Here is a 12915-nt window from a genome sequence, read left to right on the forward strand (position 1 = left end):
TTCCTCTAGCGGGATGCGGGCTGTAATTGTGCAGGGTTGTCCGAGCTGTGACGGGTAGAATTTTAGGAAAGTGGTCTCTTCTTCGGATCGATACGGGTGGAAGAGATATCGGTGGGATTTTAGAGTCATATAGGACGATCAAACGCATTCGATTAGGTAAAAACGTATAAGTAGTGGAACGAATTTGGTTAATTTACTTCGTGATTTTATCTCTAACTCTTTGTAATGAATCTATGAGGTTTGTTGAGACATGAGCTTGTAATTCTATTTCATTTTGCAAAATGTAATGTTTATTGTAATATAAAAGGAATTAAAGAAACTCAACATTGTTGCATTATTAATATCTATTATAGTACAGTGGACTCTTACGATATTGCCATGGCCGGGGTTATAGAGGAGTAAAATGGCAATGAGTCGAGATCCCTCTCTGTTTGTCGTCATAGCCCCGACCTCAGCGCATGCGCAAGAGCTGGATCGTGCTGATGACGACGGCGTATGAATCGTGGTGGGAGAGCGAATTTGTGTGTATGAAAGTACATGTGGAGGGGAAGTGCCTCTAGTGGCAATATCGTAAGAGTCCACTGTATATAGATATTATCTATTAGTTGTGCTATGATAAGTAATTCACTAGTTTTCAGTAAATTCAGTAACGCTGCGTTAATAATGTTTGCTGTTTGTTTTTAACATCCTACGCTATTTTGACTGAACGAAAGATGTGACAGGTATTCTGAATTTAAATTTGATCACAATGTTATTGCAAACATAGTGGATTATTTATGGTGCAAATAATATTTCTCGGTAATCTAGTTAACTCGATGAACCCTAGGAATACTGCCATGAGCTTTAACAATATCGTCTAGTCTGTACACGATGTTAGAATAATTCTTTCACGTGACAGGTGAGTATTAAATATGATTGAAACCTTGAAAGGCTACGTTGAATATTAATACCTCGTTAGTAGTTAACGGTACTGAAACTTTACCAATACTTTTCAGGACTTCGTCTGTCAACGGGATGATTCTCAAAATTCTCCTGTTATTCTTACCTATCGATTATCAAAATTAAAAGGAAGTTCCAATTGTGAATAATAGAATCTATAAAAGAAAGTAATGATGCCTTAATAAATGCATATCATGGTACGTTTATACACGTCGTACGCATTAGAAAATTATAGTGTAGTAAATGTTCAACTCATCATAAGTAATTCGAATGTAATTCTATTTATTTAACACGTTTGCTACCACCGTTTAAGGAAAAAGTCAGTTACCATAGCCCAAGTGTCGAATTGGCATAATTAAACGTCACAGATGTATGCCTGGGCCCTGGATAACACGTATAGATATACTTAGTGTATCACACATGTGTGACGAGTGGTAGCGACGTGTTAAAAGTTAATGAGATAAATCCTACCGAAACTATTAATACCAAGACTTACGTTTATTGGAACTGTTTTATTGTTTTTTCTGTATTGAGACATAGTAATATTTATGTCTCATAAAATTCACGTTGATTTAAGAAACTGAAGTAATTGTGGTTACAATTTGTGTGGAGCCTTACCTATCCTAAACTTTAACATAAACTTCTAGAAGCGTCAATTGTAGGTTCAAATTTAAATTAAAGTTCGTAATATAAGGTGTTGTTTGAAAGACCTATTATTTTAAAAGGTAAATTTTTACACATTTTAATCGCCTTCATAGCAGGGAATAGAGAGCTAGCTATTAGTACATGAAATATCGTAGTTACTACATAGCTGACATTAAAAAGTAATCGCCTTTTCTTTTCCAGGAATAATTCACGGTTCCATCGTGCCTGAATATTTTTATATGTCTTCAGGAATTCTAAATTTTATTCATTTCTTCCGCCTTTTTTTATACAGTCGCTCGTGAAAGTATTCGAACAAACCACGGGTATAAAGAAACATTACTTTTAAAACTAATCCAGCGATTTCATATTACCAGACATACATACATATTTAAATGACAATTCACTGTTTAATATTAGGTTGTTGCATAATAACTGTCGTTTTCAGACTGTAAAGTTCCAATAATCATAACTCACCGTAAAATTAAAACCCTCGATCCCACTGTTGAATTTATTAATTCTATTTTTATAAAACTTAATGGCTCTAATAAAACGCACTAAAAAACGAGATTTATTATGTAACAACCAAATTCATTAGTTCATATATTTACAAACTTAGACATCTACCTTAGAAATAAACTTCTTTGTGTCTCTCGTCTATAGCTAGACCTCGTACTTTCACGAGCGACCATAAGCGTTCCAAATTGTCCCAGAACGTTTCCACCGCAATATTCTTCCCAACGACCAAATGCGTTCCCACCCACAGCATATCCTCAAAAAGTATCTCATTCACAGACACCATTATAAGGTATCGAAAAGAAGGAAGACACGGGATAGTAGGTAATCACGCGACACCGCATGATTTACAGAGACATGTAACACGACGAGGCGGTCGATTCATAAATTATACTAATTCTGTGTGGGATCGTTTACGATCGACGTGAAAGAGAGAGGGAGAGAGAGAGAGAGAGAGAGAGAGAGAGAGAGACAGGAAAAAAAGGAACAAGACCATCCAGCTATAAATCTCGAGTGCAATTTACAGCGAAACCGAGCGGAACCATTCTTCAGCGAGGTGTATCCGCGAGCGACGTGTGTCGCTCAGAAAAAAGGTCCGAGGAGGATCGATCGGTCGCATTCGTTCTCGGAATGGGGCGATTCGATTTTGACTAACAAATTTTCGGGGCAAGTTTTCGGTGGCCCTCGACCAACGCAGCTGGCGCTGAATCATCCTGGCCCTCCGTCTGAAACGCCACGGCGTTGCCAAGGTTTCGGAGCGGCTTCCACCGACTTATCGCTTCCTCTTATCGAGTCAACTTAGGAAAAAAAAATGCCCCGTAGCTCTGACACTGAACAGAGGCTACTGCGGCTCTCACGTGACTTCCGTCTTCGCTACCATACTGCGATAACTACTGGAGCCCTGTCTCGCTGATCCTCCTTCGATTTATCTGTCGCGCGGCCACTACTCGCCGCGTGCTTCGACGAATACACACGAAACAGATAAGGAACGGACTACATCTGTAATTAGGTAATGTAATCTGTAACATGAGTTTTTCGTCGTGGTTTCGATGATACATTGGATGTCCCGTTGAATGGAATATGAGGCCTGAGGTTTTGCGGCTTCGCGATGAATCAGCTGGGATATTGTATTCTATACTGCTAATTTGAAATATAAATAAAAGCCCTGAGAATGTTGTAAATAATGCTAAAAATATATAAAAGCTGTGTAAAAGTTTCTCGTTGTTACAAAATTCATAAAGAGCCTGTTGTCGTTTGGAACACAACAAAATATACGGAAACACTATTGCTGTCGACATCCAAATGATAATCATGCTATTGGTTCCATTATCTCATCCGCGTGGGCATAGAAAGACGTCTACATAACTCACGTCTTCAATTATTCACGAATGCCTTTCATAATTTTTACTCTTCTTTATCTACAATAATAATTATACTTTGATTTTTTGTGGATCTTCAATTGGAATATGGCGTGAATGAAAATGGTACCAAACATCAGTACACTTCGGATTTTCTGCATTTATAGCCTACAGGGCTCAGTGAAATGTAATGTAATGATCAATACCGATAGCTGAAGTGGCGTTTGTGCTAAAGAATCTCAAACAACCGAAGAATTACTCCAGTCGTGCAAGAAATAATTCCATATTACATTAGTTTTCTGAGAAAGATGTTTTTTAATTTATTCTCGCAGAAAGCTCTAGTTTACGCGGACCACCCGGGAAGTATTTTCGATTTCCTTGCGTCCACAAGACACTGGAATCGTGCGTTCTGGGAGCGGGCTTAGAACGTGCTCAGCCGTTAAGAGAAAATTCGAACACGTGTCGCCAACCCTTTCCCTCCTGTCGACAGGGCGCGAACGTTGCAGCATCGGACTTAAGTGGGCAAAGAGAAAATGGACTCAAGTGTAAAGTTACCTCGAATCTACAGTTACGGCCATTGTTGCGGCGGTTCTTGCCTCTGAAGTGGCTGCTTGAATTACCGACCCCTGTGGCCCCGTTCAATGGAACATGGCCTGCTATTACGCGACTTAATGCGTGCCCGCGATATAAACATTTACCGCGTCTTAACGATCGATAGTTTGATTGTAATGGCCTGAAACACTGTGGCCAATGGGGTTTCGCTACGCAAGGAACAATGCAAATCCGAATTTCGTGAGTAACTGCTATATTAATCTTCCATAGGCAATGTGGATCGTTTGGCGACAAAATGTATGTTCTAAAATCGGCGTATAATTCAATTTTGTTCATACTAACAGTGAATAGAATGTCACTAAAATAAAGTAAACGGACTAATTTTCGTATAGAAACAGCAGTCCATATATCCAATATCTGCAGTATATTCCATGTAATACGTGAGTAACTATTTTGACGGTTCAATTAGACGCTCATTGTCTTATTAACATCACAACTGTCCATTGAAATAAAATTTCTTAGTACAATAATAGACTATCAATACCGATTCGTCACACGTATACCGAGCGCACACAACAGCTGGAAGACAGCGAAACCAGCTCCGACTTCGAGACCAACAACAATTACGACTCGCTCCGCCGGAAGGAAGCGTCACAATAACTTCTTACTTTTCGAAGCGTCGTAAAGATGAAGAAGGAGGAGGTGGGAAGGGGGAAGGGTCAAGGCGAGATAAAGGAAAATTGATGGCAGACCTAAATCCTCGTCGGTGGATCTCGAGTCTGCCTGGCGGGCCACAAGAGAAAGGGTTGTTGAATTGCGTGCTCGTGGCTCGGCGCAACATCGAGGATCGTTAATTTGAATTATTATTGAGCGTTGGATACGCGATACGCCGCCCGGCTCGCGGCAATTATCGCGAGGAAACGCGCGAAACCCGTGCCCGTAATAGAATCGAGCCACACGAGGCTGTACACCGCGGCGGAGATAGGCCTCACTCTGATGGCCGCCACCGGGTGAAAATCGGAGATTAAACGCGCGTCTGCGATCCGCCGCGCACATGGCTCCCGGGTTCCAGTGAACCACTGTGTCCGATAAGAATTGAGTGGCTCCTAAGTGGCGCGAGAGGGAACGAGCCCGTTGCGAAGATCGGCGGCGTCGTCCTGCCGAACCGAGTCCCCGACTTTCCAACAGGCCTTCGTGCGTGTCGGCGCATATTAAATTAGCCCAGCAGACTTTTCCATTAATAACGGGCCACCCTGGGACACGGTCACGCCCGATTCGAACGTGACAAACTGATCACGGTTACACAATCCGCTTGGGCGAATTTTGTTGTACGTATCGCTGTCTGGAGACCGGTTTTCCTTTCGGCTAATCGGTCGATCGAGTTTTGAGCGAAAGTCGTTGACCGAACGATGAGGTGTCGAGAAATCGTAACGATACAGAATTAGAGAAAATAAATTAATTTTTGTTTTGAGCACAGTTAGACGATCATGTGGATGAGAATATTTCTACGTTCTACGGATATTTCCCCTCGCCCCTAATGTTTGAGTACATATAGGTGGTCCCTTAATTGCATTGCTCCGAGCAAACCACCATGGATTGCTTGAATACACGTCGGTATACGCTGGGTTAATAATCATGCTACCCTCTAGTTTGTTGGGTCTCGAACGCAGTAGAGCTCCATTTACCCTGAACTCATGAAACAGGAGTTCTTGGTATGAAACGATTAACAGTGAAGAACGTATTGGAGAAGTTTTACAAATTAAGCATACACAGCAGTAAAACGACCTAAACAACTTATTTAGTAAGAAGTTCCTCGATTCTGTATTTGTAATGTTTCTGGTGAACAAATCAGTCAAAACATGTATCAATGAGGTTCCTGTTGTTCAGAGCACACAGAATGTGACAGTGAACCAAAATCATCAGGACTACGTAAACTCGTATGATTTCTACACTAAAGCTGTATGAATAGTCGTTGCTACCCGGCAGATTCAAGTATATAAATAGAGTTCTACGCTACACAAAGAATCTGCACGTGGAACTCCAAATATAGAAGTGAGGTCAAAAACGTTAGTTAACTGCCGGAATGGCAATAACCACGCGAATCACGTACCATGCCTTCGTCTATCGAGGTGTCCTCGTCGAAGTAACACTCGTCGGGCTCATCCGGTGTCAGGGCAGTAGGAGTTTCCGGTGACTCCTCCTTGATATCCTGCCTCCTCATCCAGTCCATTTTGCAGTCAGTTAGAGCCTCCCGGCGAGTGGCGAGATAATGCGTGGCCTGTAGCTTCTTCCTGCTCGCCGTCACGGGATCACATGTCTCGGGTTTCGATCAGAAATGAGCAACCAAAACGGCCGCGAGGAACTGATCCAGCAATAGGGGAAGAGGAGGGAAGAGGCTGCGGCTGACATTTGCGAAATGTCAAAGCTTTTTCTGGGTAGTGGTGTAATATCTCGCTAACGAGACGACCGGGTTTCTCTCGAGAAGATCGAAGCCCCCGATACTAGGTGCCGCGACTCGGATTGCACGTGCACCGGTAAGTACGCAGCGGCGGTTTAACAAGGGCGGAAAAGGGGGATGAAAGCGAGCCTGTTCGCTGTCTCACCAACAAATATGTGTAGAATAATATCGGGGAGGTATAAACGAAAGTTCTACCGTGTGTTCTGGTAAGTTGTCGATGATCTTCCTGGAACACTTCGTTCACCAAAACGTCACCAGGGCAATCAACCCCTCTCACTGTCGTCACTCCGAAGGAAACTTAGCCTGCGCTCCTCGACACGGCACTCCGATCGAACGCGGAAAACTCACACGCGACACGCTTCGATATCCAGAGGAGAGCACATCGTTAAAAGCGTACCGGCGAGATGATTGCGAGCGAGAGACGGAACGCGCGCGCAGTAGTCCCGCATGTGCACACGAGCAAGCGAGCGAGCGTGCTAGCTAGCGAGCGAGCGAGCGAGCCACGGCGGCAGTGCAGCTGCAACTGTGTGTACAGGCCGGGAATGCTGGAGGTGGTATGGAGGCGGCTCGGTGGGCGCACTCTGTCTCGTCTCTTCGCTGGGTTCCCTTCTCTCTCTTTCTCGCTACCCACATCGCCCGTTCGTCCATCTCCCTCTCTTTTCAAACACAGAGTCGTACTTTCTCTCTCGGTCCCCCACGCAACCCCGATTCTCGGTCGTTCTCGTTCGTTTTCGATCCCTCTCGCGCCGATGGGTTTCTTTCCCTGTCCCTTTCCCTTTCCCCACGATCGGGCTCGTACAGTATTTCCAACCCTGTCTAGCGATTCGTCACTCGTTACGTTTATCTTTCTCCCGTTTAAACTTCCTTCTCTCTTTTCACGGTTCCCTCCCCCTCCCTAACCCCTCCCCGTACTTCTTCCATCTCTTCAATCGCTCGTCGCTTCGCGTCCATCTCGTTCCCTTTTTTACGGCACTTCTCTCCGTACGCCTCTAGCGTCCTCTCTCGCGTCCATACGCGGCTGTACATCGTGGGCCCTTTCCGCCGTCTACCTCTATCCCTTTGTTGGTCTCGCGTTCTCTTCCTCTTTCTCACTTCCTTCTGTTCTCTTGCCAAACCACCCACCCCCCGATGCTCTCGTTCGTATTTCTTTCACCTGAAACTCGCTTTCCTCCTCTTCACTGTCCCCTTTATATTTCGTACGGCCTACCCCGTCGCTCTAGCCCGACTCTATCTCATCCCGTCTGCCTCGACTTCCTCCATCGATGCTATTCTATCAGCGCTTCTGCTTGACCTCTCTTTTCTTCCTTCTCTACACGTGTTCAATCCTTCTTCGCCGCGACTTCTCTCTTCTCTTTCCATGTTCAAAGCCAGCACGGAAAACGGCAACTGCCTACCATGACCGGACAGACCGAGAAAGAGAACAAACGAACGGGAGAACGAGAGAGGTCGCGTAACGAGGGGTAGCCAGAAATGACTCCTTTCTCTTTCCTTACACTCGTGCTGTCTCGTTCCCGAAACAGCATCCCTATTCCATTTGTCTCCCTTCTTTTCTTGTCCTTCGTACTCCCCCACCAGAACAGTCGTCGTCTTTGTCGTGCCCACAGTCACTTCCTCCCTCTTCGTAGTTCCATGACCCCTTCCCTTTTGCGCGGCGTCACTACGAGTTCAGGGACGATCCGTTTTCAGTTGAGACCCTGGGATCTAACGCCCCGAGGGAGCCCAGGAATAGCGACTTTCTTCGTGACGGGGATTTCATCTTTTTATGTTTATGGCCGGGATCCGATACGGTTACGACTTTCGAAACAAATTGTCGATAAGGCCCCACCCAAAATATTGTCCTCGTGATAAGCCTGGTTTTTATCGGAGATACGAACGTAGCTTACATGTAAACGAAATGCGAAGTCGTTTTGATATTTAGGGTTCTATTGGTTTGTAATAAACATTCCACTTAAGTTTGTAGGTCTTCGGTGTACAGCAAGAAAAGTTTAGTTAACACTAGAGTGACAGTATTGCCTGGGGGTGGTATAGGAAACGCGCGCTGCAACGCCGGGTTTAGAGAATCGATAATTCGGACCTCCCTGCAGATTCCCAAAACATTGCGTAAGCCAACATTGTTGTAAATCACGTGCCGTTGAATTGCAATGAACCGCAGTTACACCCCTGGGTTAGGTCTCGTCGAAGTAGAGGGACGAGGAAAGTGGCAAGTATGTCACGATCAGAACGACAAAGAAGAGAACGTACTGGGTTAGAGAACGGACAAACACTTCGAAAGGCGAAATATCTTAGAAGAAGATGGGAATAATTCACAGGACAAAGAAGAAGAAATCGCAGGGTCGTAACTAGATAATTCGAAACCTACGATATCTGGACTGATTAAATTTTAATCCACCACTCTTGAGGCTACTGATTCTTACAACAATTCTATCCAAACGAATCATTCGTTCATCATAAAAAAATGATTTCTTGGAATGTATCAAAGAATTATAGATAGCGTTTATGAGTAACTGTAAGAATGGTAAGAATATAGCTGAGAGTAGGTCAAGAGGTGTATCATTACTAATTGCATAGTGGTGCACAAAATTGCCTAACCCTGTATGATATCATAGTACTCTAGTCTCTAAGAGGAATAGTTGACCAACAAATGCCAATCGTTTGCAGTTCATTGGTGTTACCCACTGTAATTTCGATAATGCTGTTTACAACTTACTAAGACATTTATTAATTCCTCTATCCCAATAAAGTAGTGTAAGTTGTTCTAATATGAGTATCTCAACCAAAATGTAAATGACTTCATTTCAAGAGTAGATCAAGTGACAGAATAAATTTATCTGAAATAAGAATTTATTTTCCAAGAGATCAACTTTAAATTTGCTTAAGATAAATGAATTCTACGTACGAATTCTTACACCTTATCACTAATATGACCAAAATGATAATAAATCTTGCAATTAGTGTACTGTGTTTTAATACTTCATTTAATCGATCTTACAGTAAATGGCCTGTGTTTCAAGAACGTAGATACAGATTATATTTACTTCAAAATCGATAACTCTAAAATGAAATCTTGCAAATTTTTTCTCTACTTTTGCATGTTCAGTCTTTTATGCTTCGGTTACGTTCAATGAAGACGTTTCAGGAATCAAAAAGTACTCTTGTAAAAAATACAAGTGGTTTTCTTCAAAATAGTGCCCAGCTTCACGTTATTTCTCGTTACCGTTTGTATCGCGACAGAAGAATATAACTGTTTGCAGAAGGACGGAAAAAGGCCAAAGATCATCAAAAATTACATTTCGTTGTTCTTACGATTTCAAAAGTTAAAGTTCTAAGGTTGCGGTTCTGAAAAAGTCCACCTTTCAATTGTGATGAAACTTTGTAAAATTGTCTGAAATACTTCCAAATAAACATATCCAGAAGGTTTTTTGGCACATTTGAAAATTAATATATTTAATTCCGGGCCAAACTTATGCCAAGTGTTAATGGATTCGAATAGGTAAAAAAAGTTCATACATCCTCATGTCCAAAAACGCGTTATTGCAAAGTTATAAGCGTGCGAATATTTTGATCAATTGTTATGGCAGTTCAAACAAAAGTTCGAAATTTCCTCCTGCAAGAATCCAGGCTTCCATTCGTTGAACTATATGTAGAAGTATTCAGGTTGTATAACTGTCAATGATAATTATTTGAGTCTGTCTGCAATTCTGTACAACGATTTCCAAGAACAATTTTGCTCATAATTCTGACCATTTATCACATTCCAATAAAGCATTTTCGGACATAAGTTTATATGAATGTTTTTCACTTACTTACCTTCATTAACACGTGGTATAAGTTCAACCCTGACCTTTTTAGACACCCTCTGTATATAAATTTACATATGTCCATTTAAGAGTATTTGAGACAATTTCACCAAGTCCCATTAGAATCGAAATGTGGACCTTTCCGTAACCGCAATAAGAATATACATCCCACCCTAATAATAGAGTCATATCATATGTCCCTTGGGACCAGAGTAGCGAAGATCCTCCAGGTGCATCGAGGTGTGCAGCACCAGCAGTGGGCACGGCACTGGGACGAACCCGCGGGAGAAAGGGACAGACGCAGTGTGAGAGACACGTGATGCTGGAGCGTGTGTTAGTCATGGGTTGCCCATGGCAACCCACGCGGCTAATGTACGCGCGTGCGGCTCTACGGGCCGCTCGTTCAGGCAACGCTCGTCCCTATATATATATACATATATGCATACATGCATACGGGAGGAGAGCGTACGTAACTCCGTAGAGGTTGTACTACGCGTACTACTACGGGTCGTGGTGGTACAATGGACAATGGGAGGTCAGGTTCGTGTGCGTCCACACACGTGGCCGAGTTAATTGATTTCGCCTCCGTTCTGTTGCCACGATGTTGCTATTCGATAGGACCGCGCGCAACGAAACCACGTTACACATATGGTCGTCGTCGTCGACCCGCGTACCACGCCACGTCACGACATTGCGGTCGCCGAACAGGGGATCTTCGGGGGTGGAATGCAGAGGGACACGACGCGACGCGGCGATCGGCAGATGAAACAGCGAGCGTAATATCGGGTCCGACATCGACCGCAGTGAGCTTGCACAATGGAGACGAATATACGTCGGTAATTATTTTTATGCGGTATATAGCATGCGTAAGATGTCAGCATGGAATGCACAGTTGTATGAACAATCAAACGCAGGATTGTATGAAGGAAATACATGTTTAGTAATTTGTTCTTTATGTAGGGGGTCTTTGTCATCTGTGAAATATAATTCAACCCCCTGGGGACGAAAAACTTATGTGGTATTTTCCATATGGAATGAAATTATGTATTACTGAGTTAACCCTTGACAGTGAAGTTTTTGTTTCTTGTAAACGTTAATTGTTAAATTGATTCGTTTTTATTTTTTAATATTTCGTGGTTTACTTTTCAAAAGATATTTGGGATCACTGCAGACCCCATGCATCCACTTGTGATTTTGTCAGTGCGCCTACTTAAGGGTTAAATATTGTGTAGTATTGCGAAATACCATTTTAATGTTCTTTTCTTAAATAATTGATATGTTTGTATGCCACTATAGCGACAACCTGCGACCCTGTAATGAAAATCCTGATGTTTTTTATTTGATGGCATTTGCTTGCAACTCGATAACTTTGATTAGATTAAGTAACAGGAGTTCGCTGTACGCAGATACGATCATCCGATAGATTTTGTTGATTGAACTATATTTTGAGTAATTGAATTTGATAGAAAGAGTATTGAAGTATTAAAAATATTTAAAATTATTGAAATATTAATAATATTACAAGGTTATGAAAATATTAAGAATCTAATTACTTAACCATTGATCCCATGACAAAAAGTCATAAAGCGCGCACTCACCTGCAACAGGAAAAGGAAATGATACATTAACATGCAGAATTATTTAATCTTTCTTATATGGCTTAAAAATAGCATTAAACAATATCGTAATAACATGCATTTGGTTTGAGCATATGCCATTATATCCTTTCGTGTCTTATAGTTGTTTAGAAAAATAAAAGTTTTAAATTATTATAAAATTCCTACTATTTCTCAAAATAGATGATGGTACTTTTTAAACACCCTGTATGACCTATATAACGTCCCTTATGAAACACAAACAAACATAAAATCGAATAAAAATGTATAAATTAATGTTCGCAATAAATTTCATAGCGTTAAATTCGTCCAAATACAATTAATTAATCCGCATAACCATCGGCAACTGATAAAATCGTAACGAATCGAAATTTCGTTGCTGGAATTACGAGCAACGAAGAGCTCGCATCTCCACGGGATCCGTCAAGCGCAATCAATGCCGAGCCACGAATAATTTTCTGCGGTTACAGAATCGAGTTTGCGCCCGATTGTAGCGCACGAAGAATTCGACTGGCTGGCAAGGAGGATGCAGTTGCACCGGTTCGTTGCATCCAGGGGCAATCACGCCGCGTGCATCAATTAAGAGCGTTCCACGCCGTAATCTGAGATACCCCTGGCGCATGCAAATGCATTCTACGGTGCACACACCACGGGACTGGACCTGGCCACGGACGATCGTTATCACTTGATTATCAACCGTTGGTAATGATGGTTTTCTAAGATCCGTGTCAGGAAGCGACTTCTGATAATTTATCGCGCGGTAAACGGGTCTGGGGAGATTATTAACATATTCTTGATTGCGTAACAGAATTATCAAGAGTATAATAAATAATTATTTACTATCAATATTCGAAGCAATAATTCTTTATCAGTGCATCTAAAAAAAGACATCAACTTCAGGTTCTGAGTAGAAAGGTGTATGAACGTTTGTTCGTTTACGACAATATTGATTTTGTCATAAATTGAATGTGGATCACTATGAAAACGTAGGTACGTTTTTATAGTCTGATATTATAAAGTATGGTAGTGAAGAGAAA

General features: G+C 42.1%; 1 protein-coding gene across 1 annotated transcript in view; it reads right to left on the reverse strand.

Moving 5' to 3' along the window:
* The window catches only part of LOC107190306 (amyloid beta A4 precursor protein-binding family B member 1-interacting protein-like), a 125393-nt gene extending 119156 nt beyond the window's left edge, over positions 1 to 6237 (reverse strand). The window contains 1 exon segment of the mRNA XM_015579097.1: positions 6118 to 6237. Within this exon segment, the coding sequence (XP_015434583.1) occupies positions 6118 to 6237 (120 nt within the window).
* Between the last annotated feature and the right edge of the window lie 6678 nt (positions 6238 to 12915).

The sequence above is a fragment of the Dufourea novaeangliae genome, unplaced genomic scaffold (assembly GCF_001272555.1).
Source record: "Dufourea novaeangliae isolate 0120121106 unplaced genomic scaffold, ASM127255v1 scaffold177, whole genome shotgun sequence".
Classification (NCBI taxonomy): Eukaryota; Metazoa; Arthropoda; class Insecta; order Hymenoptera; family Halictidae; genus Dufourea; species Dufourea novaeangliae.